The sequence below is a fragment of the Cetorhinus maximus genome, chromosome 30 (assembly GCF_964194155.1).
Source record: "Cetorhinus maximus chromosome 30, sCetMax3.hap1.1, whole genome shotgun sequence".
Lineage (NCBI taxonomy): Eukaryota > Metazoa > Chordata > Chondrichthyes > Lamniformes > Cetorhinidae > Cetorhinus > Cetorhinus maximus.
The window spans coordinates 7,306,017-7,332,489 of record NC_135908.1 but is presented as its reverse complement, the minus strand read 5'-3'; the positions used below and the strand labels follow the sequence as shown (position 1 = coordinate 7,332,489).

The following is a 26,473-nucleotide window of genomic DNA, read 5'->3' as shown; positions in this document are numbered from 1 at the left end:
AACTTGAATATTGTTGAAAAGAGAGGCATGTTGCTGAATCTTTTCGTCTTGCACTCATCAGGACAAATGCAAGAATGCCAAATTTCAAACAACAATTTATACTACAGGAGAAAAGGGTGCTGATTGGTTGGCCAGTTGACTCCGATTGGCTAAGCTGCTGCCTTTTCACAAAAGCTTGTGTTTATATAGCACCTCTAATGTAGTAAAGCCTCCCACGGCACTTTTCTGGAGCTTTATAAAACAAGATTTGACAGGAGACACCGGGACAGGTGATTGAAAACAAAAGGTAGGTTTTTTTTAAGGAGTGCCTTAAAGGAGGAGAGAAAGATAGAGAAGTAGAGAGGATCAAGGAGGGAATTCCAGAGCTTAGGGGCCCAGGCAGCTGAAGGCATGACCACCAACGGCAGAGCGACTAAGATGATGATGCTCAAGGGACCAGGATCGGAGGAGCTCAGCGATCTCAGGGGGTTGTAGGACTGGAGCAAGTTACAGAGATAGGGAGGGGGTGAGACCATGAAGGGCTTTCAGGAGCACTTTAGTTTAGTGTATATTATAATAGGAAAAATAGCTTCACAGTAGAGAAGTCTCTATGCATGGCTTTGTATTATAGGTTAAATGTAGAGAAGATGTTTCCATTTCAGGGGGCAGCCATAATTAGGGGCTATCAATTTAAGATAGTCACTAATATATCCAATAGGGAATTCAGGAGAAACATCTTTACTCTGAGAGTGGTGAGAATGTGGAGCTCACTGCCACAGGGAGTGGTGGGGGTGAATAGTATAGATACATTTAAGGGAAGCTGGATAAACACATGAGGGAGAAAAGGAGGATATGGTGATAGATGGAGGGAGGGAGGGAGGGAAGAGGCTGGTAAGGAGCATAAACACCAGCATGGATTAGCTGTGCCGAATGGCCTGTTTCTGTGCTGTAAATTCTATGTACTTCCAGGTATTATGAGAATGCATTCTGTGTGATAGAGGCTAACACATGGTATAGATTGGCTCACCAGATTAATGCAACTTAAGGAGCAAAGGCTTTATTTAAGAATGATAACGAATTTGGAGCCAACATTTCAGCTTTTCCTCATTCTTCTAAGGGCCAATGTTTTGGAGATCCAAAATGTCTCAAACTGGTGCCAACAATGCTCTGACATCCTCGTCGACCCCCTTCCGCTAGAGCATTCACCATGCATGAGGCTTAGTGGGGCAGGCAGACAGATACTATCAGCCCTATTGAGTTTGCTTTGCACTGATTTCCTCATTCCTTTAACACTAACACTGCCATCAAGCAAGGCAACTGAATATCTTAAACAGCGGACAAAGGCAATTTATATTTCAAGACCCTCAGGCAACCATAGGGGGGGGGCCCCTGACAGCAGCCTGAGGCCTGTTACAAGATCTGAAAGATTCTGACTCGTAAACCCGAGCTGCAGATCTGACTCCCAAGGACGCACATCATACAAAGGTTTTCTGTGAACTGTCGGGTGAAGCTCTTTAAACTTCCTAACAGCGCTGTGGGTGTACCTGCACCACAGGGACTGCAGCGGGTCAAGATGGCGGCTCACCACCACCTTCTCAAGGACAATAAATGCTGGCCCAGCCAGCAAAGCCCACACCCTGTGAAAAGGATTTATTTTAAAATGAAGCACCACCACACCAATGGCCTCACCCCAACCCAAGCCTGTTTCACAAGGCCGTGACTCGCTTGGGTGAAAATTCTTCGATGTCCGACTTTGTTTCCCTTTTATTTCTTCTTTCACTTGGATTTGCTAACTTCTGTATCTTAGGAATCCCAATTCAACTACTTGGAGACAGGGGATCTTTTTTTTTTGAAGGAAAGTTCAGCAGGGGAAGAGGAAAGATGATGCCAAGAATGGATACCCACCTGAAGGTTATTGCCCCATTGTGCCTTTCCTTCCAAAAGAGCGTCCAGCACGGCACGGCTTGGCTCCCCGCTTCCAGGGTCGTTCCCACTCACCACGTAATAGGAGGATCGGACACGCTTGAAGAATTCCAGGTCGACGTTCTTCCCGCTGCAGTGGTTGGGAATATATGCCAGGTCCACGTACACTGGGGGACCTGGTGGTACTCCAGAACTGGTCTTTGTATTGACGGAAGCTGTCAATCAAGGCAAAGCAAGAACCAAACCAGTGGTTAGAGGTTTAATGTTTAATGAGTCTAAGATTACAGTCAACGTGAAACAACACAATGGCTACATGCTCCTGACTATGTCACTAAATAAGGAGAAACTGTTCCCACTGGCAGGAAGGTCAGTAAGCAGAGGGCACAGGTTTAAGATAATTGGCAAAAAAAAAACCACAGGGGAGATGAGGATGTTTCTTATGCAGCGAGTTGCTGAGGGGGTGGGATCTGGAATGCATTGCCTGAAAGTGGCAGTTTTTGATGGTGCCAGATTCAACAGTAACTTTCCAAAGGGAATGAGATAAATATGGGAATGAGAGAGATTCACAGTGCTATGGGAAAGAGCAGAGGAGAGTGAGACTAATGGGATGGATCTTTCAAAGAGCCAGCACATTCACAATGGGCCAAAGGGCCTCCTTCTGTGCTGTAACATTGCCTGACTCTATAATGGAGGTGTTACCTAGTTCATTTTAGAAACAGGCTTATATCACCATTAGTAATGCAAGCATTTCTCCTCCTGGTCTAATACAGCTGTCGTTGGTTACTCATCAGTGTCACTCTGCTCTGAATTAATTTTAATTGTTGTTTTGGACTGAGTACTTTTCACTTTAGAAGCAAAGAAACTCTTGCATTTCACATCCATGTTGTGTTTCAAAGCATCACATGGCTAGTCACTGCTGCTATGAAGCTATGAACCGGAATTTTCCAAACCTTCATGCCGGCGGGATCTCCTGGTCCCGCCGATGTGAACGGAGGTACGTCGTACCTGAAAGACGGTACCCCTGACAGTGCAGCACTCCCTCAGTACAGTACTGCATCAAGCAGACTGCAATCGTGGAGGAACCCTGGGAGGTTCAGCCAGTACTGACAGCAGAACTTCTGACAGACAGTTACACTGTTTGTAAAACAGTGCAAACAATGGCAATATTTTAGGGAGGCTATTCAATTGGGTAAGGCTTTGGTACAGTTGCTCAAAATTATTTCTGGCGATTTCCTCAGGGTCCCGCCCCTTTGCGTGTGTTAAGAATGTCGTCCGCTGAAAATCTCATGGAAAGGTGCAGAAGGCAGCCAGGCAACATTGGACATTGTCATTTTGTAACAAACAACATTAGGAACAGGAGGAGGCCATTCAGCCCCTTGGACCTGTTCCACCATTCAGTTAGATCATAGCTGAGCTGTATCTCAGCTCCATATCACTTGATGCAGCAACTTAACAACCGACCAACCTCACACTTGAAAGCTTCAACTGTCCCCGTCGGAGAGAGTTTACATATTTCTACTATCCCTTGTGTGATAAAGTGCTTCCTGATCTCACTCCTGGATAGTCTAGCTCTACTGTGCCTCGCTTCTCCCATTTGGAAGAAAAGCAACGTTTTATTAAATGAAAGAATTTAGTCTTATAAAAAGGTGAATAAGCTTCAGTAAGATGTGGTGCCCATAGTCAGAGGCAGTGTTTCAGGGCTCCTGAATCAGCACAGGGGGTTATGGCTACATTGCCTGCTGCTTCCACAGAGGTGTCAGCTGTGGCCGGGGTCAACCGGGTCAAATCCGCTCTGGAATTGGTGATTCACCCTGACCAGACCTGCTCTGTGCCAGGCAGGAAGATCTCTGACAGCCTGGCGCTGCTCAGGGATACGATTGCCTATGTACAGGACAGGGGTGTGGATACCTGCCTCATCAGCTTGGATCAGGAGAAGGCCTTTGACAGAATATCGCACACCTACATGGGGGATGTGCTCTCCAAAATGGGCTTTGGGGAGGGAATTCGAAATTGGATTCAACTGCTCTACACTAACATCAGTAGCGCAGTCTCAATCAATGGGTGGGAAACAGATAGCTTTCCGATTAAATCTGGAGTCAGGCAGGGCTGCCCTCTCTCGCCTGTCCTTTTTGTGTGCTGCATAGAACCCTTTGCCGAGTCCATCAGGAAGGATCCGGGCATAAGAGGAGTGACGATCCCAGGCAGTGGAGGCACTCAGGTAAAAGCCTCCCTGTACATGGACGACGTCGCCGTCTTCTGCTCGGATCCGCTGTCGGTGCGCAGACTGATGCACGTCTGCGACCAGTTCGAACTGGCCTCGGGAGCCAAGGTAAATCGTGGGAAGAGCGAGGCCATGTTCTTTGGGAACTGGGCTGACCGATCCTTTGTCCCCTTCACTGTCAGGGCTGACGGCCTGAAGGTGCTGGGGATATGGTTCGGAGGGACCGGGGCATGCGTTGGAAACTGGAAGGAGCGAGTGGCTATGGTGAAAAGGAAACTGGGCATGTGGGAGCGACGCTCCCTCTCCATTGCGGGTAAGAACCTGGTCATCAGGTGTGAGGTACTCTCGCTGTTGCTGTACGTGGCGCAGGTCTGGCCCATTCCACACTCCTGCGCGATGGCGATCACTCGAGCCATCTTCCGCTTTATCTGGAGGTCGAAAATGGATCGTGTCTGCAGGGACGCGATGTACAAGCCTCTAGATAAAGGGGGAAAAAACGTGCCCAACATCGCCCTCATACTGATGGCCACCTTTGTGTGCGGCTGCATCAAGCGGTGCGTAGACCCTCAGTACGCAAACACCAAGTGTCACTACGTGCTGAGGTTCTACCTGTCCCCGGTGTTGCGAAGGATGGGTCTGGCCACGCTGCCGCGGAACGCTCCAAGTAGTTGGACCGTGCCGTACCACCTGTCCCTGGTGGAAAAATTTATGCAGAAAAACACCTTTGACCACAAGTCCATCAGGCAGTGGTCAGCACGTAACGTCCTAGAGGCCCTGAGGGATAAGGAGAGGGTGGACCCTGTGGGATGGTTCCCCGAGCAGACTGTCAAAGTCATTTGGCAGAATGCCTCATCGCCAGAACTTTCCAACAAGCACCAAGACGTAGCTTGGCTGGTGGTGAGAAAGGCCCTCCCCGTCAGATCCTTCCTACACGCCAGGAGTCTCACCCCCTCTGCACGATGCCCTCGAGGTGGCTGTGGTGGGGAAGAGACCGTTGTTCACCTCCTTGTGGATTGTGCCTTTGCAAAGAAAGTCTGGAGAGAGATGCAGTGGTTGCTGTCGAGGTTCATCCCGAGCAGTTCTGTGACACAGGACTCTGTGCTCTACGGGCTGTTCCCAGGGACACACACCGAGACAAACATCAACTGCAGCTGGAGGATCATCAACTCGGTGAAAGACGCGCTTTGGTCTGCCCGAAACTTGTTGGTCTTCCAGCACAAAGATTTGTCCCCGACCGATTGTTGCGGACTGGCACAATCCAAAGCCCAGGACTACGTGCTGAGGGACGCACTAAAGCTTGGGGCAGCTGCCGCAAAGGCGCAATGGGGAAGGGTCGCTGTCTAAGACCTTTCTACCACAGCGCACCGAGAGACTGGGAACTGTTTAGAGCCCCTCGGGCTGTACAGATCAAAATGAAAGGCTGTAAAGGACTGTAATATTGTTTGTACTGATGCACCTGGTGATACATTTTGTAAAAGTTTAACCTGGATGGTACCCTTGTAATGTTGTTTTTGAAATGGTTTTGAATGTGATTGAAGATTTTTATGAATAAAGTATATTTTTACAAAAAAAAAAAGAGGTGTCAGCTGTGGCTCAGTTCATAGCACCCTCGCCTTTGAATCAGAGGGTTGTGGGTTCATGTCCCACTCCCGGAAACCAAGAACTGTGATTGTACTCGAAAAGAGTTGCAATCTGTGACTGTTGGTAACTCGAACGAGTTTCCTACAGGTAGGAAGTAGACGATAGAGATTTAATCAAAAAGATTCTGAAGATTAAGTGGTCTCGTCACACTCTCTAAACCAAAAACCAACTTTGTCAGATCCTGAAATGGATGGAATGATGCAAAGTTTGGTCAAAGCGAGACTTTAATAGTACAAACAAAAAACTACTGCGGATGCTGGAAATAGTCTTGACTTCCATTGGACATGTTCAATATACTGTTTGGTTGCAAAGAAGAAAGATTTGCATATACAGTGCTTTTCATGACCACTGGACATCTCAAAGTGCTTGAGCCAATGAGGTACTTTTTGACATACAGTCACTGTTGTAGTGTAGCAAACCAGCAGCCAATTTGTGCACAGCAAGATCCCACTAAAATCATACTGACCAGATCCTATGTTTTATGTGATGCCGACTGAGGGATAGTTATTAGCCAGGACACCAGGGATACCTCCCCTGCTCCTCTTTAAAATAGTGCTTCAGGATCCATTGCATCCAGCCGAGCAGGCAGATGGGGGCCTCGGTTTAATTCTCAGCTGAAAGAGAGCACCTCCGATAGTGCCACTTCCTTCAGTACCGCACCGCATCGCACTGCACTGGAGTGTGGGCCTGGATTGAGCTGCTCAAGTCCCGGAATGGGACTGGAGCCTCAGAATCTTGCGATTGACCGGGGGACAAGGGGCGGGCTGTGTTCGAGTTCCAGAACAGAAAGCTAGCCTTGTGTGTGTGTGGGGGGGGGTTACTGTTCATACCGCAGGGTCCTTACCTGAATTAGACTTGACTCCGTTAACCATGCCTTTCCCCATGCTAGGCTGGCTAGACCTGGAGATGTCGTCTCGGTCATCCAGTCGGGATGAATGAACATCGCTGGCTCTGGAGGCTCTGGGTTTCTCGGCGGCGTCTTTCTCCTTCTTCTTGGTGGCGGCCGCTTTTGGGGACCTCTCCGTTGGCTCTTTGGGCGATGCCGGTTTCGCGGGCATGGCTGGGTGTTTGCTCTTGGACTCAGCCTTTCGGCCGGGAGACGCCGACTTGGATTTATTCAGCATCTTCCTGGTGCTCTTCACCTTATCCTTCAGGTCCTTCCTCATCAGCTTCTCCGCTTTGCTGATGTTCTGCTCGTTGGCCAGGACCTCGGGGTCCACCATGCAGACGTCAGGCTGCGGAGGGCGTGGGTGAGGATCCACCATGGGAGCAGGGGGTGGGTCGTGGCTGGGGCGTGAAGACGAGGAGGACGAGTGGTGGGAGGTGGTGGTGGTTTTGTCCACGGGGAGGTAATCCGCATCCTCGTCGGAGTCGACGGCGGCATCAGCCGTAATTGACGGGCACTCCTCTGTCTCTGGAGGGACGTCCGAGTCCGAGTTCAAGGGGAAGGACTCGCTGCCAGACGTCGGAGGGGTTTCCTCGCCCACCTTTGGGTGGGGGCGCCCGCAGTCCCTCTGGACGGAGGTGCGAACGTCGTCCTGGGAATGGCCATCGTCCTGGTCCTGGGAATGGTCCTCGTCCGACAGCTCATGGGGGCTGGGGTTGATGAAGGAGGGCGAGAGCTCATCCTTGTGGTGTTTGTACTCGCCGGGGGTAAAGCCCAGCTCGTCCTCCGAGGTGGCGCCTGGGCACCCCTCCCAGTCATGGGTGGCATCCCCCCCTCTCTGGGCATCCGGCAGGAATGGCCTGAGGGTCTGGTCAGCTGCCCTCAGAGAAGAAGGGCGGACCAGACACTCCTCCTCCTCCTCGGGGTAGGGTCTGTCCTGCTCAGAGCCCGGGCTGCTTTGGTCCTCGGTGGGTGGTGAAGTGCTGCTGGGGGTGTCCCCCTCTTTCCCCGGGTCGCTCTTGGCCAGCGAGGGGCTGAAGCTCATGTCGGTAGGTCCGTTGGGGGTGGCTGGTTCCTCTGGAGCGGGGAGAGGGGGAGGAAACAGGCTCAGCTCAGACGGAGCCCCCGCCGCTGGAGGCGCCGCTCGGGCTTCGGCCGGGGCTGGCCTTTGGCACTCCACCCTGCAGGACAAGGTGGAGTCTTCGATGTCGCACAGGTAGGCGGAACTGAGCTCGGCAGGGGGCACCGACAGATCCTCAGCCTCAGGAGGCTGGGATAGAGCCCTGTCCGCTGGAACCAGCGCGGAAACCTCGTCTAGACTCCTTCCTCTGGCTTTGTCCAGAGCTCCCGGGGACAGGGACTGTGCGCAGGAGGAGGAGGAGGAGGAGGAGGAGGAGGAGGACAGCTGGGAATATTTGCTCTCGGGCTGGGTAAGGGTTGAGGTGAAGCTACCTGCTGAACCTTCCTCTGCAGGCGATGCATCTCTTGATCGGCTCTCACTTCTCGGGTCTGCCGGGATTAGCGGCGGGAACGGTTTGGTTTCCTGGAAGGGACTCAGAGGAGATGTCTGAGATCCACTTTTTGGTGACACTTCCAAATATTCGTCCTTAACACCGCCATGTGGAAATGCCGCAGCTGCCACTCTCTCTTCGGTAAAGGAGGAATATTCAAACTGGGCACTCAATGGTTTTTCTTCCTTTGTCATGTACGAATGTTCCAATTTGGTCGCCCGTTGCTCTGGCTCAGGTTCTGGTGGACACTCGTGGGCAGATGCAGGTAGTTCCTGATATTCGCCCTGGGAGATGTCACCCGGACTCTGCTCCTTGTCCTCGGCCTGTCCCTCCTGGAGTTGGATCTTGTCCCGATCTTTCCCCACATCTGAAGGCGGCTTTGCCGTTTTGCTGATGCACTCAAACTCCGCAAGTGTGGACTTCCCCACTTGTGGTTCACCTTGTTCTTCGTGTTTTGTATGGGACGTGTCCCTGTCGTCCGTGTAAGGATATTTAAGCCCGTAGGAAAAGCTCGTCAGGTCGCTCGTGCATGAAATGTCCTTTTCTTCACGGCAAGAGGTGAGCTGCTCTTTTTGGGATTTCGGCAGACTGTGCTCTCTCTCAGCCTCCTTGCTATCCTCTTGCTTTCCTGCACTCACCGACTCTGTTCGCTGTTTTTCCCAAAGTTGCTGGCCAGCGCTGGGAGAGACGGCTTTTCTATCAATTTCCTGCCTTTCCAAGTACGAGTAGCTCAGTTCCTTCTCTTGGTCAGGTTTGCCCGGTGGACATTCTTTCTCAGATTTTTCCTTGGCACCTTTCTCTAACTCCGAGTCACTGCTGCTCTCGTCAACTTCCTTCTCATAATACCCAAGGACGTTTGAATCTGGTTCCTTCCTCCTCATTGGTGTGTACTCCAGGCTGCTTCCAGACACACTGGTGTCTAAATGTGGTATTTCTGTGTATAGCAGTGAAGGTGAAGAGCTTCCTTTTAATGCGGTGATGCCTGGAGCTGATGTCTCCCTCTCTTCAGGTGAAGCAGGAAGGGGAGAGTCTGCTTTCTTTTCTCCGTCCTTACCAGCCTTGACTGTCGCTTCATAGAGCTCTCTGTCCTTTTCCTTCACCTCGGACCCCGAAGCGATCAATGGGGCTTCTTTCAGCATTGGAGGGGGAGGTCCATGTGCCTCTGGAATTTCCGCATATTGAACTGTCCCTCCTGCTTTCATTTCACCTCCTGCAGGCGGGGTGTACGGTGTCAGTGATGGTTCTTTTGGCGGTAAGCTACAAAGTGGTGGTTCTTTTTCTACTGGGGACTTGTGCAGCGCGGACTCCCTGACCATTTCAAATGGCACCTCTTGCTCTTGCGACAGGTAATCGAAGCCTTTTGGCTCGGTTTCCTTGTATGACTTTGCCAGGTTCTCAAGCCCGAGGGCAGTTACCTTCTCGTCTATTTCTGCATAGGTGAAGGCTTTCTTCCCAACATCTGGGCCCTCTGCTGAAGAAGCTTCTTTCGCTGGAGCTGGGAAGTCCTCTTCTGCGGAAGGTCTGGGACTGGTCACTTTTTGGGTGGCAGAATGGTAATCTAACAGAGTCACGGTACTGTCTAATTCTTCAGCAGGGGAATGCATTGATTGGCTGAAAGCATGTACTTGTTCATCAGGAGCAAAGCCTTTACTATAAGTCAGGGTGTCACTGTCTCTCAATATATCAGCGTACTCATAGCCACCTGGTGGAGGGTACACACCCTCTTGCTGCAAAGTTTTGCCCTCTTCTTTAAACACAGCTTCACCAGTAAGTCTGTCCAGCTGCTTTGCTTCTTTTGCTAAGCTTTCCCCAGTTGAATCTTTGAAAGTTTCTTGTGCAGCTCCTACTGTGGAGGAAGCAGCAGAGACTTGGTCCCCTGTGGCTGTCCATGAGTATTCAGGCTCTTGGGGGAATGTGGCTGAAGGCTTCAGCTCCAGAGATATATCCTTTTCCTTTTCAAACACACTGGCATAGTCAAATGGAGTTTGACTGCTTTCTTTTCCGGTAGTCCAAGAGTAATCAAATCCACTGGAAGATTCCTTCTTGTCATCTTGATAGGAAGAGTACTTGTATTCACTTACAGTCTCTTTTTCCTCCTTTTTTCCAGTTAGTGAATCCTTCAGCTGAAATGCCTCTGTTGAAGGATCCTCTGGAGAGGATTTCTGAGATGTAATGTCGGCATCTTTGTCCAAGTAATATTGAGATTCATAGGAAGGCGGATCCCACTTGCTGGAATCGGCTGCAGGCTGCGTGTACATGCTGATTTGTTCGGTCTTGCTTGCAGGATGGCTACCAATGTCAGGGGTCACTTCCTCCCCTTTCAGACTCGTGGGTCCAGCGTGTGTTTCCCATATATCTGGTTTTGTAGGAGCCTCTGTTACCTGCTCTTCTGCAGTATGGATACATTCAACTTTGTGCTTTTCCTGACTTTCAAACATCATTGCACTTTTGGGTAAACCATGCTCTGTTGCAGGTTTATCTTGAGGCTTGGACTGCGTTAAATCATCTTCTTTTACTTCGACAGGTTTGATTTTGTCTGCAAGAATAATCTGATGATCTGTAGGTGAAATATCTGTAGGGATAGGTGCCTTTACAGGAAGCGCTCCCTCAGTTTTTGGTGTTGGTAACTTTTCTGTGGTTGGTGGTAGTTCACTCTCCAGCATTGCCTTGCCATCCACAAACACAGCGAGATCTTTATCTTCTGATGAATAGGCAGCCTCGCCTACCCTTTCTCCTTTATCTTTTGGTACACCTTGTGTCTCAGTAATGGACTTTGCTGCTGCGTCAATTGGGGAATATTCAAATTTGAAATTCTCTCCTTGTAGATCTTCCATTGTTGTGTAGCCCTTCCCTGGGATATCTTTGGGAAGTTCTTCTGTTGTTGGTTTCTCTTTTTCAGGTTCTTCTTTCTTTTGTTGGGTGTCTTGATCTACTTTTTCTGTTGTGTCTTCCTTTTCTAACATACACTTCTCCATCTTTTCAATATCTGCCTGTTTCTTCTCTTGCTCTGCCTTCCTGGGTGTTATAAGTTCACTCTCCAAAACGTCTTTTCCCAATTTTTCTTTATCTGTAAGTTTTGTTCCCGTGATCTCTTTTTCCATCTTAATGGCATCTGGAGTTTTCTTCTCTGGTACCTCCTTGTCCATCTTTTCAACATCCTCTGTCTTCTTCTTGAAGTCCAACTTTTCTAATTTATTCATTAGATCCTCGTTCCACACCTTTTCAATGTATGTTGACTCCTGTTTGATTTCCTCTTTTGCCATCTGTTCAGCATTGATAGTTCCCTTTTCCAAATCCTCTTTTTCCATTTTTCCAACATCTCCGGGTTTCTTTTCCAAATCCTCTTTTTCCATTTTTCCAACATCTCCAGGTTTCTTTTCCAAATCCTCTTTTTCCGTTTTTCCAACATCTCCAACTTTCTTTTCCCAATCCTCTTTTTCCGTTTCTCCGACATCTCCGGGTTTCTTTTCCAAATCCTCTTTTTCCATTTTTCCGACATCTCCGGGTTTCTTTTCCAAATCCTCTTTTTCCATTTTTACGACATCTCCGGGTTTCTTTTCCAAATCCTCTTTTTCCATTTTTACGACATCTCCAACTTTCTTTTCCCAATCCTCTTTTTCCATTTTTCCGACATCTCCAGGTTTCTTTTCCAAATCCTCTTTTTCCATTTTGTCAACATCTCCGGGTTTCTTTTCCAAGTCCTCTTTTTCCGTTTTTCCAACATCTCCAACTTTCTTTTCCAAATCCTCTTTTTCCATTTTTCCGACATCTCCGGGTTTCTTTTCCAAATCCTCTTTTTCCATTTTTCCAACATCTCCGGGTTTCTTTTCCAAATCCTCTTTTTCCATTTTTCCGACATCTCCAACTTTCTTTTCCAAATCCTCTTTTTCCGTTTTTCCGACATCTCCAACTTTCTTTTCCAAATCCTCTTTTTCCATTTTTCCAACATCTCCAACTTTCTTTAACAAATCCTCTTTTTCCATTTTTCCGACATCTCCAGGTTTCTTTTCCAAATCCTCTTTTTCCGTTTTTCCGACGTCAATAGATTTTTTGTCTGGTACCTCATGTTCAATTTTTCCAACATCTCTGGGTTCCTTTTCCAAGCCTTCTTTTACCAGCTTTCCAACAACAATAGACACTTCCTCTTGCTCCAGGCTTTCCGAAATGTCCGAATCTGAAAGTTGCTTTTCTGAAGCCTCTGTTGTCACCTTTTCAGTCTCAGTAGATTTCTTCTCAACGTCCTCTTTTTCCAACTTTTCAATGGTTACAGGTTTCTGCTCAATAATTTCTGATACCGTTGTAGTAGTAACTGCAGGTTTAGACTCTGGGATCCCAGTTGTCCCCTGTTGCGCAATGGCAGGTTTTGTCACTTGATCTTTTTCAACATCCATCTTTTTCTTGGGGAATTCCAGTTCAAACCTTCCAGTCTCTGCAGGCTTCATTTCTGCTTCCATCAGTTTGTCGCAGGGAGGTTTCCTCTCCTGAACATCTCTCTCCAGTTTCTCAGTCGGTGCGTGTTCAGTCTCGTGTGCATCTTTTTCCATTTTCTCTGTGGCTCTCAGTTCCTGCTCATGAACCATTTTCTCTTTTGATGTCAGTTCAGGTTCATAGGCATCGGAATCCAGGACAATGGGTGAGTAAGGCAGGAAAGATTCTTTGAATAACTCAGGTTTCAACGGCAGGTCACGGAGAGGGGTCTGCTGTGAACTAGGTAGCATTGTGTCTTTGCTCTCAGCTGGTTTCTCGGTGTGCAAGGATGTGTCTGCAACCTCGTCTATTAGTTCCGCCTCAACAGAATCAGTTCTTTCCTCAACCGGTGACTGATGGAACGGTGTATGTCCAGCACTGGTGGGTCCTGACTGAGTTGGTGAGGCCATTTTTACTGTACTATCATCCGGACTGATGCATTTGTCATCGCTTTCCGGCAAATCGGCATCAAAATGTAAGGAAGGCTTAGGTTTATGATCAGTGCTCAGGAAGTCAGCACTTTGGCTATCAGTAATATATTCGCCTGCGAAGTAGGGAGCTGGCATGATCTTTTCTGGGAACATTGCAGTATATTGCTCTTTTAGTTTCATTGCGACCTCTACATTTGGTGTCTGGTCTTCCTCCTCTTCCTCCTCCTCCTCTTCCTCCATTTTAGCAGTAACCTCAGCAACAGGGTGGAAGTCTTCAGAAGGCGGAGATTTAAAGCACTTGTCCTCCTCCAGTGAGGAAGTTGGCGATATCGTGCCAGCAGATGGAACATAATCCCTGCCTTGAGTGGCTTCAGTTCTGGAGGAAGCCATGCTATTGACTGTGTCCAATAACAGCGAACTCTTCCCAGTGTCTTCGGTCTGAGGTGCTGTTACTGATGCCACTGACTGGTCCTCTGCTACCGATGTAGCAAAGGAAGAGAGCTTGTCACACTCGGTGATGGAGGCTGCTGATGAGATGTGCTCCTCCTCAGCAAGAGGGGCAGCAACTATCTCTGAGGGGTAAACAACAACTACAGGCTCCCCACTCACAAAGCCCTTGCTCCCAATCTCAGCAACTGACATAGCCTTGATCTCTTTCATTCCATGGACTGTGTCAAACGACCTCGTATCGTCTGGCACAGAGATGTCATAAGTGTCCACTTCGTATTTTAGGTGAGACATTTGATCTTCTTGCTCATCATGAATCTCCTCATCAGAAATGGTTTGTTCAGTCTCAGAATAGCCAGGAATAGTTTCATCCTGAATGTATGAAATTGCTTCACCCACAGCACCTTGTGTGGTTGGCTGGGCTGCTGTCGTTGTCTCTTCTTTAGTCTTAGCCCCTTTTTCTTTTACTGTTGGGACTTCTGTTTTGTGTGCTGGAGAAGGTTCAAGTTTAATAATATCTTGGGCTGGTTTTTCTCCAGGTTGCTGTTTATTTTTAAGTTCGTCACGAAGTGCTTCTTTCTCCTTGATTTTTACTTTTTTATCTTCGTCTGCACCTTCTGCCGTTTCTTCCAGTTCTGCTTTCTCTACCACCTCTTCCCCCTCACTTTCTTCTGCCTGGTCCCTTGTCCCCATTGTTTCAATGTACCTTTCACATTTTTCCATTTCTTCCATTTCATCCTTCCTTTCAGCCTCTTTTTCTAGCTTTTCTGGCTTTTTGACTTCTTCCTTAGCAAGGAAATCTTCCTCTTCATCAAGTTGAGCTTCTAATCCATCCTTAATTAAGCTCTCTTCATCCTTCTCTGTCCTGACTATCTTCTCTTCCAATTCACTCATTTCCAACGATTCCTCCATTCCTGGACCTTCATCTTCAAACCTCTCGATTGTTGGTTCAGGTCGACAAATAATCTGTTCCTCATGTGGTGACTCCCCCTCTACATCTGTCGTGTTTATTCCTTCATCTGGGGATTCAAGAGGGGCCTTTGTGTCGGTGACAACTGGCGTTATTATTATGTCCTGCTGAGGGCTGGGCACAAGTGTGTCAGGTATTGCCTCTCCTTCCAAAGGAGTTGTTTCTTCTGCGAGGACAGGTTCTTTGGCTGGCTCCACACAGACAGCCTCTGCCTTGATTGCCTCTTCGTTTTTCAGTTGCTCAAAGTCCTTGGTCAGATCCTCTGGCGATGACATTATAGATCTCTCCTCCTGCAACTGAGCGGCAGTTTGTTCAGTGGTCAGAGTTTCAGGAGCTGTGGGCTCTCCCTTTTGTTCCACGATGGCCTCTTTTGCCACTTTAGTTTTACCAGAGTCTATTTTCTTCCCTGATCCTTTTGCTTTGTGTAGGGTTTTCCTCACCTCCGGTGTAAATGGTTTTAAGTCGACTTTGATGGATTTCTTTGACTCTTTCTTGGCTTCTTTTTCTTTCTTTTTCTCATCTTTCTTAACCTCCTTTTTCTCTTCCTTTTTTGTGTCTTCCTTCTTTACTTCCCTCTTCTCCTTTTTGATCTCCTTTTTCTCTTTGTCCTTCTTTTCTTCTGATTTTGCCAATTTGTCTTTGGTGTGTTTTTTGATGGTTTTCTCCTTGACGAGCTTTTTCTTTTCTGTTTTGATTATGTCTGTCGCTGCCTTCTCCACTTCGCTCTTCCCCTTTTTCTCCTCTTTCTTTTCCAACTTGTCTTCCTTCACTGCTTCAGTCTTAACGTCGGTGTGTTTTGTAACTGTCTCCTCGGGCAGTTCCTCCTTCTTCACTGCTTTGGCAGCTGAAGGCTTCGGTGAAGACTTGAGGCTTTCTTTGCTGTCAGTCCTTTGTCTTATTTTTGTCTGTTTCACAACGGGAGTCACCATGCCTGCGGAAAGATCCTTCTGTGTGGCAACGGGGTATTTTAGAAAGTCCAGGTGTTTCAATTTTTCCAGTCCTTCCAGGATTTTGTTCTGCGGCGCATTGCCTGGGAACAAGACCCGGACTATTTTCTCTGTAGGGTTGGCGGGATGCCACACAACTAAAGCTGTGATGGACGTGAGATAAGGGACCGAAATTTCACCTTCTTTGCCATTTGGTAGAATGATGCCTGTCTTTGCTTTGCTGTTACCTGCCCACTTTTGCATCAGGAACTGCATTTCTTTGCTGTCTTTCACAGGGTTGAGAATGTACATGTCTAATCTCCCAACTCCCATTTTGTGGAACAATGGGATAGGGTCAATTGTAGCACCAACAACTCTGTTGAGAGGTTCTGGTTTGACTCCCAGTTTGGTCAAGTACTGTAATGTTAAGCAGGCTTCTTCAATGCTCCTCTTAACCTTCATAGAGGACTCGTGCATCTTTAGCTTATCAGGAACGTTGAAAAATACAACCCCCAACTCAGGGGAGATAAGGTTCTTGATCCAGTCACTGTATGTGGTGGATCCTTGTGATTGCTCCTCATCCTGCTCGGCAATCTTTCTCTGAAGCAGCCCGTTAACTCCAGGTAAGTTATCCGCGCCTATGTGTGTCAACAATATGGAGTCAATCCTGTCCAAGTGACGGACCAGCTTCCAGAAGCAAGACTTCCTCTCGGATCCTCCATCCACGAGGATGTTGAAACCGTTCACGGCAAAAAGTGCCGAATCGCCTCTTCCGCCAGGGAAGATGTAGCAGCATGGTTTGGACAGTTTGAGGAAGCCCCCGGAAGTCGGAGGCTCGAGCAGGTCAAAGGGCGACGGAACCTCAACGGATTCTGTGAGGTACTCTGTAAACTCAGAGACGCCATCCATCTCTGGGAGCATGGGTGCGGGGTTCAGTTTAATGCTGATGAACCCTTGCAGGTTGTGCTGTTCTAGGTTGGTCCAGTCTCCTTCTCCAGAGTGGCAGATAGTAATGCAGGACTTGGTGTTGAGGTCTGTACTGCTCAGGAGTTCTGTGACCTGAATCAACAGCAATTAAAGAATATTAGACACACTGGAGAAGCTTCATCAATCCACTAAAGTACAACAAATCAGTCAGCTCTGGTCCTGATATTATAAAAAGAATATTGAGGTACTTGAGGGAAGGTGCAGAAAGGATTCACGAGGTTAATAGCAGCAGAAATGTCAATAACCAGAGGTTATCTTGTCGCTGGCAAGGCCAACATTTATTGCCCTTCCCCTAATTGCCCTTGAGCTGAGTGGCTTGCTGGGCCATTTCTGAGGGCCAAACGAGTCAACCACATTGCTGCGGGTCTGGAGTCACATGTAGGCCAGACCGGGTAAGGACGGCAGATTTCCCTCCCTAAAAGGGGCATTAGTGAACCAGATGGGTTTTTGCAACAATCGATGGTAGTTTCATGGTCACCATTACTGAGATTAGCTCTCAATTCCAGATTTTATCAATTGAATTCAAAGAGATTGAAAAAAGAAATAAAGGTGACATGTGGGGGAAAAAACAAAGCCATGCAGTAAGTTGTTGCGATGTGGAATACGCTGCCTGGGAGGTGGGAGCAGATTCAATAGGAACTTTCTAAAGGGAATCGGAGGAATATTTTGTGGAGTACAAGTTACAGGACTACAGGAGAAGAGCAGGGGGCGTGGGATTAATTGGACAGCTCTTTCAGAGAGGCTTCCCTCTGTATGATACAATGACGCCAGAACTGAAAGGGTATACTTATCAGGAAAGACTGGGAAAACAAGGCAGCAGAGAGGGGTAAGCGGCTAGAGTTCTTAAAAATGAAGATGGGGTTAATAGTGTCGAGCTAGAGATGCTTCCATTTGTGGGGGAGGCCAGAACCCAGGGTCATAAATATAAGGTAATCATTGATATATCTAGCAGAGAATTCAGGAGAAACTTCTTTACCCAGAGAGTGGTGAGAATGGGGAACTCGCTACCACGGAGTGGGCGAGGTGACTAGTATCGATACGTTTAAGGGGGAGCTGGATAAACACATGAGGGAGAAAGGAATATAAGGATATACTGATAGGGTGAGATGAAAAGGGGTGGGAGGAGGCTCGAGTGGGCCAGAAACACTGGCATGGACCAGTTGGACCAAATGGCCCGTTTCTGTGCTTTTTATGTAATATTTAAAATGTTGAACACTTATTTGTTACAATAGTTTGTACAGAATTAATACATCCATTAATAATGATATTTCTCTCTCCACTAAACACACTGATCACAGCTGGGGTAAGGAAGCAAGCACGGCTGAAGCCCTGTAATTCCTTGCCCAGGTAACATTCTTCATGGATGAGTCTGAGGAGTTGGCAAATCAACCATGGAAAGCATCACAGCCAAGGCCTATCTGTCCTGGCACTGATTTCCCAAGAGGCATCACTAGACCAGCAATTGGACCATTGGCTAGTTCTTCATTCCCCTACTCGAGAGGTACAAGACCAATTGATCTCCAACCAAAGCTGAGGTCAGCTGGAATGGTCCAGACCCGTGGTTAAACCTGGGATCTGGGTCAGGCTAATAGTTGCTTAAACCAGAGTTAGGTCTGGAGAATTGGTTCTAGGTCTTTCTGACAGATGTGAGAAGGTACTATATATACACCCGGGTGTTTCTCACCTTTCCCTGCCCTTAACTCACTGCTGATCTCACACGTTCATCTGGTGCTTGGGAATCAAGAACGGGAACTTTTTTTTAAAAAAAACATTATTTTATAGGATGTGAGCATCGTTGGCTGGGCCAGTATTTATTGTCCATCCCTAGTTGCCCTTGAGAAGGTGGTGGTGAGCTGCTTTCTTGAACCGCTGAAGTCCTTGTGGTGTAGGTACACCCACAGTGCTGTTAGGGAGGGAGTACCATGATTTTGACCCAGTGACAGTGAAGGAACGGCGATATATTCCCAAGTCAGGATGGTGAGTGGCTTGAAGGGGAACTTCCAGGTGGTGGTGTTCCCGTCTATCTGCTGCCCTTGTCCTTCTAGACGGTAGTGGTCGTGGGTTTGGAAGGTGCTGTTGAAGGAGCCTTGGTGAATTCCTGGCAGTGCATCTTGTGGATGGTACACACTGCTGGCACTGTGCATCGGTGGTGGAGGGAGTGAATGTTTAAAGTGATTACAAGCTTAAAAGCTCACGTAAGGAATTCTCACCTCAGGGTCTGCAAAAGTCTCAATGAATCTTTGAAAAGAGTAGGTTCCGCTTTGCAGAATGAGGTCTCCTCCTTGGTCGGAAGTTTGTCCGCAGAGAACCAAGAGCTTCTGGCGGGATGAGTCTGTCACGAGTGAGTGAACCTAGAACAGGACACAAGAAATAACGCAGTTGGAATTAGCTGCCCAGCTCCATCTGACTCCTGCACAATGACTCCAGTCTCCATGCTGCCGCTGAGCCACTTAAAGAGATGCTGCCAGGGCACTGAGTCCAGCCAACAACATTGCACACACTGAGAGCATTCCAATAGCAGTCAAAGCAAGGTGTTCATTCGCTGAACATCCAACTGGCAAAGAAGCTGGATGTCAGCCTGTCTTTAACGTACGTTATGCTGGGCAGTGTAAATAAACCCGCGCGTTGACAGCTTCTCCCTTCCACATAGCTCCACTCCCCACCCCCACCCACCACCAGCAGAAACTAGTTCTTATATCTGTGCCCGATCCTCTCCCCAATTAATCAGCTGCTCTTAAATCACAACTAGAGCATGCAGTCAATCGTCACAACATTTGAAACAGTAATACAAGGAACTACTGACAGTCAGTCTGTAAGCAGAGCCGAAGGTGGTCACAAAACTCCTTCACTCATGAGAACGCTATGGCCTAATCTAAATGTCTTACAAATATTTCATTAGAAACTAGCAGGTTTCCCATGGCATTGAACATGGAGGCTCACTGGAGACGCTAATTCATGACAAGAGGTGTATTGTGCTACACAGTGAGTTAAAACAGCCACTGATTTACTCTAACTGAATTAAGTCAAATTCTGTTCTGCCCTATCAAGAACTGGTGCTGGGGCAAGTGTTACAGGAAGTAAGTGAGACAGTTACAGGTAGTGTGCATTGCACACAAAACTTTTTACATATTTTTACCCGTATGTTACCAATCTCCCACCCTTCTTACGTTTGTATATATCTGGACAGTATAGGAACCTTGACATTTCCTCTCACCCTCCCTATGCTCCAAGCACACTGTGCTGAGTGCTTTATCTCATCAATGTTTTTCTGAGTATTGGCCCTTCACTTAATCTTCTCAATGTAAACAAAAGGCTCTCCCAGTTTCAGAAGGAGACAAGGCGTTTGGAACCATTACCGTTCACGGCAATGGGAATAACAACTGCGAGTGGCTGTAAATTCAGAGCTGTAACTCCTACAAACTGTTCATTGTTACCTCAGAGGCGACTGTGTCTTCAGCAGGATTAACTAGGACCACGGTCTCTAGGATGTCACTCCTGTGGTGAAGGGTCTTCTGGCCTGGAATGAAATAAAGAGAATGATTTTGATTATAGACCTCCAAAGCTGACCACTCTATACCAGAACCCTCCAGGACTCCTCTGAAGTCTCCAAGAATGAAAGATATGCCGATTCACAACCAGGTACCTCACGAGCAGCTAATCACAGGCTAGACATCACCACAGATACCAATTTGGTTGCAACAGTCAGCAGTGTCAGGCACATCCCAAGCTTACAATTTTTGAGCTGCTATGTTAGAAATCTCCATACTACAACCTAACTAGGCTACAGTCAAGCAAGCATGCATCACATATGGGACAGGAACAACTGATAGAGACTGCGGTGAGATGGAGAAATGAATTTCTATTCAATGGGTGGAGTGCTACAGCTCTGCTCACTGACAGGATCTTCCGGTCCCGCCAAAGTCAATGGGCTTTTCAACAGCCCCATCCCGACAGGGCTGTAAGATTCTGCCCAGTGTCTTGCCGAGTCAACCTCAGGCCGTCTCTGAAAGCTTTACAGGCCAATTAAAGGCTTTGTTTTTGAGATGTGGTCACTGTTGTCATGTGGGAAGCAAGGCAACTGAGCTCCCAGAAACAGCAACACGATAATGAGCAGATAATCTGCTTCTTGTGTTGGTTGGGGGATAAATATTCGACCTAAGGCACCAGGAAGAGCTCTGCTACTCTCCTATAAATAGTGTTTAAATAGGAACTCACCAAGGCTCCTTAGGCAGCACCTTCCAAACACACCTCTACCACCTAGAAGGACAAGGGCAGCAGATGGATGGGAACACCTCCCCCTGGAAGTTCCCCTCCAAGCCACTCACCATCCTGATTTGGAAATATATCGCCATTCCTTCACCGTCGCTGGGTCAGAATCCTGGCACTCCCTCCCTAACAGCACTGTGGGTGTACCTACACCATATGGACTGCAGTGGTTCGAGAAGGCAGCTCACCACCACCTTCTCAAGGGCAATTAGGGATGGGCAATAAATGCCGGCCCAGCCAACGAAGCCCACATCCCGTGAATGAATAAAAAAATGCTGTTGGATCTTTCAGTCCACCTCAGAGAACGGCTGGGGCCTTGTTTTAACATCTCATCCAAAAGACAGCGCCTCTGACAGTGCAGCGCTCCCTCAGCACTGCACTTGGAGTTGTCAGCCTCGCTTTATGCTCAAGTATCTAGTGTGGGAGCTGAGCTCACAAACACAAAACATTGAAGATGTCAGCAAAAAAGAATGTCCAGAATTTTTGGCACAATCAGTTTGTGTAAATCAATTTTTTAACTGTTCCATACCATACAGGGAATAGAGACATCGGCTTCAGAGGAGGGGAATCACTCACTCAATATTTAGACATAGTGAAGATGTTTCCACTTGTGGGGGAGATGAGGCTCATCAACATAAGACAGTCACTAATAAATCCAATCAGGGATTCAGCAGAAACTTCTTTATCCAGAGAGTGGAGAGACTGTGGGACTCGTTACCACAGGGAGGGGCTGAATAACATTGATACAATTAAGGGGAAGCTGGATAAACACATGAGGGAAGAAACAAAAACAAAACTTGCTGGAAAGACTCAGCAGGTCTGACAGCATCTGTGGAGAGGAAGACAGGGTTGACATTTCGAGTCCGTATGACTCTTCATCAGAACTAAAGAGAAATAGAAATGTGGTGAAATCTAAACTGTATAAGGGGGATGGGACGGGTGGAGCTGGATAGAGGGCCAGTGATAGGTGGAGGCAAAGGAGAGGTTGCCAATGATGTCATAGACAAAAGGTCTAAGGGGCGTTGACGGTGGTGATATTAGCTAAAGGATGTGCTAATGGTGACATTAAGGGTAGGAAGCAGGATGAGCAAGTGACAGATAGCCCTAGTGGGGGTGGGGTGGGGGGAAGGGATCGAAATAGGATAAAAGGTGGAGAAAAAACAATGGATGGAAATAAATTTTAAAAATAATAATAGAAATAGGTGGGAAAAGAAAAATACATATATAAAAAAAAGTATATAATGATTAATAGAAAAAGGGGATCAAAAAGGGGGAATCGGAAAGGGGGTGGGGATGGATGAGGGAATTCATGGTCTGAAGTTGTTGAACTCAATATTCAGTCCGGAAGGCTGTAAAGTGCCTAGTCGGAAGATGAGGTGCTGTTCCTCCAGTTTGCGTTGAGCTTCACTGGAACAATGCAGCAGGCCAAGGACAGACATGTGGGGATGAGAGCAGGGTGGTGTGTTGAAATGGCAAGCGACAGGGAGGTCTGGGTCATGCTTGCGGACAGACCGAAGGTGTTCTGCAAAGTGGTCACCCAGTCTGCGTTTGGTCTCTCCAATGTAGAGGAGACCGCATTGGGAGCAGTGAATGCATGAGGGGAGACTTGTATTTAAATAGTGTTTTGACAATCTAAGGACTTCATTGGCTGTAAAATACTTTGGGAAATACTTCTGCGCAGCCACTTTTTTTTAAATGTAAGAAAGACAATTTGTGCACAGCAAGCTCCCACTAAAAGCAATGAAATAAAGGAAGAGATGAAATGTTTTAGCAATGATGGTTGAGGGACAAATATTGTCTGGGGACTCCACTCTTATGCTTTGAATAGTGCCATGGGATATTTTACATCTGTCTGAGGGGCAGACAGGGCCTTGGTTTAATGTCCCCAAAGGCAGCACCTCTGGCAGTACAGCACTCCCTCAGATAAAGAGCTCAATTCACTGGATGGGAATTTGAATCCACAACCTCTGGACCCAAGAGGTGAGAGTGCTACCCATTGAGTCACACCTGACTTTGAGGATGGACGATCCAACAACGAGTGACAGTTTTGTTCAGTTTTCCTTTTGTCGTGACATCCCCACCCCTCCCCCGAAGGATGTAAACTCCAAATCCTGGCTCTAAAATACTCTCGTCATTTAACTGAGGATAGAAAGGTTTGCGCACTCATTTAGGGGAAGATTCTCCCCTACAATTCCTTGAGCCTTCTGGGCGATGGTTAGATGATGAATGAAGTCTTTGTATGGGTCATGCAGTGGGCTTTGTTCCATTCGTTCTCTTTCGAAGTCTCGTCATTTAACACCCCACCCCCTTTGCCACTCCTCCCCCGGCTCCATCACAGGTACAATCCAATATCCCGGATCGAATGGAGTCCCCAAATGATACAAGCCATGTTTAGGTTGATAGTTGAGGGATTCTAGGAACAAGTCTTCTTGGGGGAGTAGAATAGGTGCTAATAGGTGCATTTGAATGAGCTGCAAGTGAACATTTCACACTCCTAATACAATGCCCTGCTTGCTGTGCCCAAATCAAGAATCTTTGCACCATGTTTTCTGAGTGGATTCTGGTCCGTTATCAACAAGCCTCAGTCACCCCTCCCCACCGCAATCTTTTATCACCCAAACCATTAAATCTCGATGAGCTTTGATCCTGCAACATTTCAACCTTGGTGCTCAACACTGATCTCAATCAAGGGCCACATACGGGGCCAATGGTTTAAGGAACAAATTGGTCATTTTGAACAAACCTCCTCTGTTTTGGTGGGGTCAGTTGAGGGGTAAATATTGGCCAAGGCACCAGGGAGAATGTCTTCAAAATAGTCACTTAGTGGTTCAGAACTTGAATATTGCTGAAAAGAAAGACATGTTGTTGAAGCTTTTTGTCTTGCACTCATCAGGACAAAGACAAGAATACCAAATTTCAAACAATCACAACAATTGATGCTACAGGAGAAAAGGATGCTGATTGGTTGGCAAGTCAACTCATTGGCACTGACGTTGCCATGGCGAAAGCACTGGGAACCTCAGGTAAGTGGCCAATCAGAGTCGACTTGCCAGCCAATCAACATCCCTTTTCTCCTGTAGTATAAATTGTTGTGATCATTTGAAATGTAACACTCTTGCATTTGGCCTGGTGAATGAAGACAAAGCGCTTTGGTAACATGTCTCTCTTTTCAGCAATATTCTGCAAAATAATGGCCACTGGATCTTTTACATCCATCTGAGAACAAACAGGGCCTCAGTTTAAAGCCTCATTTGAAAGAAACAAACATGGAAAGCCCTGGGGGTGTCCATCCTAGCCAACTAGAGCCACACAGCAGTGAGTGCAGGTGAAATCTTACTCAGTGGCTGACTAATATCCCATCAGTTCATTATCAGTCGTAATAGCACAAGCAGGTAACCCATGTTGAGTATATTTATGCAAATCTCTCCCTCCCGCCGCTCAAAAGCCCAATGGAACAGGCTAACCTCTGTGTTTAAACTAAACCTGATCCTGCACAAGGACCTGTATTAGAATGCAAATATTAACCAACGCATCAAGTTCACCAATGTTCCTCCTTTACAGAAGTGTCTACACTTTAAATAAAAAAAGGTGCTTCATTAGCTGTAAAGTATCCTATGGAGGTGAAACATGCTATAGAAAGGCAAATCAGAGAGTCCTTATGGCACACAAGGGGGCGGTTGCATAGTGGATAGGCAATCTAGACACGCAGTCTGCGGACACGTGTTCAAATCCTACCACGGCAGCTGGTAGAATTTAAATTCAGCAAATAAATCTGGAATATAAAGCTAGTTTCAGTAACGGTGACCATGAAACAATTGTTGTAAAACCCCATCTGGTTCCCTTTAGGGAGGGAAATCTGCTGTCCTTACCCGGCCTGGCCCACATGTGACTCCAGACCCACAGCAATGTGGTTGACTATTAGCTGCCCTGTGAACTGGCCGAGCAAGCCACTCAGTTCAAGGGCAGTTAGGGACGGGCAACAAGTGCTGGCCTCGCCAGCGATGCCCACTTCCCATGAAAGAACAAAGATAAAGGTATGTCAGTCGAGTCCGTGCCAGCTCTCGGGTAGAGTAGTGGAGGGCAAGCTGTGGTCCATCAGGGTTCTGAGTGTGGGCTCGAGAGACATTTTGTTGACCATTGCCCATGGGCAGGGCTGCCGGGTTCTGCTGGTTTCCGTCAGCGTAGTTTTTTTTTTCCCCTACTGGGTGTTACTAAAGTGATACACGTGCAAAGCAAGGGCACGTGAAGTGAGATGCTTGCTGATTGCACACAACATTGACTGTGAGAGCCATGCGTCCAAAGTGCTGCTACACTTCAATCGGCACACCCTGCAAATTGTAGGTATGCAAGCGGAGTTAGCAAAATTACCCCATCCCGGTAGACCACCTTGGTTACGACACTGGAGGATGTGGGAGGTTGCGCTTTTTTATGTTACTTTAGCCGGTCATTTAATTTGTCCCTAATTATATAATGGGTCGCACGTGCCTGATTTCAATCTCGGGGCCCACTGTGGTGAGGGAGAGACCCTCATGCAGCCCACTCACTATCCTAGAGCAATCCAGTCATTCCCATTCCACCGCTCTATTCCCGTAACCCTAAAAGTTTAACTCCCCCAAGTGCCCGTCCAATTTCCTTTCTAAATCATTGATCCTCTTCGCTCCCACCACCCTCGTGGACAGCAAGTTCCAGGTCCAAGCCACTCGCCATCCTGACTTGGAAATATATCGGCCGTTCCTTCGCTGTCACTGGGTCAAAATCCTGGAACTCCCTCCCTAACAGCACTGTGGGTGTACCTACAACCACAGGGACTGCAGCGGCTCAAGAAGGCAGCTCGCCACCACCTTCTCAAGGGGCAACTAGGGATGGGCAATAAATGCTGGCCCAGCCAGCGAAGCCCACATCCCGTGAATGAATAAAAAAGTTCTTGCACGAAATCTCAAATCAGAGACGACCCTGGTTATTATACCATCAGTCTTTCATTTTCATTATCAAACTTTGGATTGCTGTCATAACAAAAATATCTATTTTTCTCTTCTCAACCTTTCAGTATGATATACATCTGTACAGGAAACAGCAGAAATGAACACTGAACTACTGCCTGAATTTTGGTCAATAAAACACTGGATCCCAATCCCCAGTCACCATACCCCCCCCAGTCACCACCCCGCCTCCCCACCACCAGCCAAAAAGGGGGTGGGTCTAGGATTTGTTTCCTCTGAGGGAGGCCAGTGTCAGTAATGGAATTGCAGTGAGCTGACCGAAACTCAAACAGAAAAACGTTTGAGCGCAAAATTGGGAAATTATACCAAAAGCAAGGGATGCATTTTCGAGATGGTTCCCTCCATTGTGTACCAACGTCTCTCTTTAAACATGCAGCGCTAATCGCTGTCGATTAAAACATACCGGGATTAATTTTCCGATCTCAGTGAAAAGCTTGAAGAGATGCCTATAGCACCTTTCAAAGAACTCAGCGGCTGGCTCGAACACAAAGATCAGTTCTGTTAGCACGGCCCAATTAGTCATCTCTGGTGACATAAAACGGCATTCAGTCAGTCCGCAGCAGCTGAATGGGTACAATGGCTGGCTTCCCCATTGTGCATCACAGCCTCATTTACACAGCACAAGGGGCAGTATCCAGCTACTTACAAATAACAGACTCCCTCGGCCATCAGCCTTCAGCTGCTCCATCTGTCCACTGAAAATGGCCGAGCGTTTGTCCCATTTTCGGACTGGCTGTGACGTGTGATGTGAATCGCTTGGGCCTTCCACCATTGATCCAATTAAAGTCACTACACCAATTATAGCACAGGTATTTTTG

General features: G+C 47.5%; 1 protein-coding gene across 3 annotated transcripts in view; it reads right to left on the bottom strand.

The window, feature by feature from the left end:
* The window catches only part of map1aa (microtubule-associated protein 1Aa), a 136,990-nt gene that overhangs the window by 8,866 nt on the left and 101,651 nt on the right, over positions 1 to 26,473 (bottom strand). For all 3 annotated transcript variants that reach the window (XM_078532350.1, XM_078532351.1, XM_078532352.1), the window contains 4 exons: positions 19,824 to 19,906; positions 18,600 to 18,740; positions 6,609 to 16,461; positions 1,885 to 2,117 (listed from right to left, as the gene is read on the bottom strand). In XM_078532350.1, coding sequence (XP_078388476.1) covers positions 1,885 to 2,117; positions 6,609 to 16,461; positions 18,600 to 18,740; positions 19,824 to 19,906 — 10,310 coding nt within the window. The remainder of the gene's footprint in view (positions 1 to 1,884; positions 2,118 to 6,608; positions 16,462 to 18,599; positions 18,741 to 19,823; positions 19,907 to 26,473) is intronic.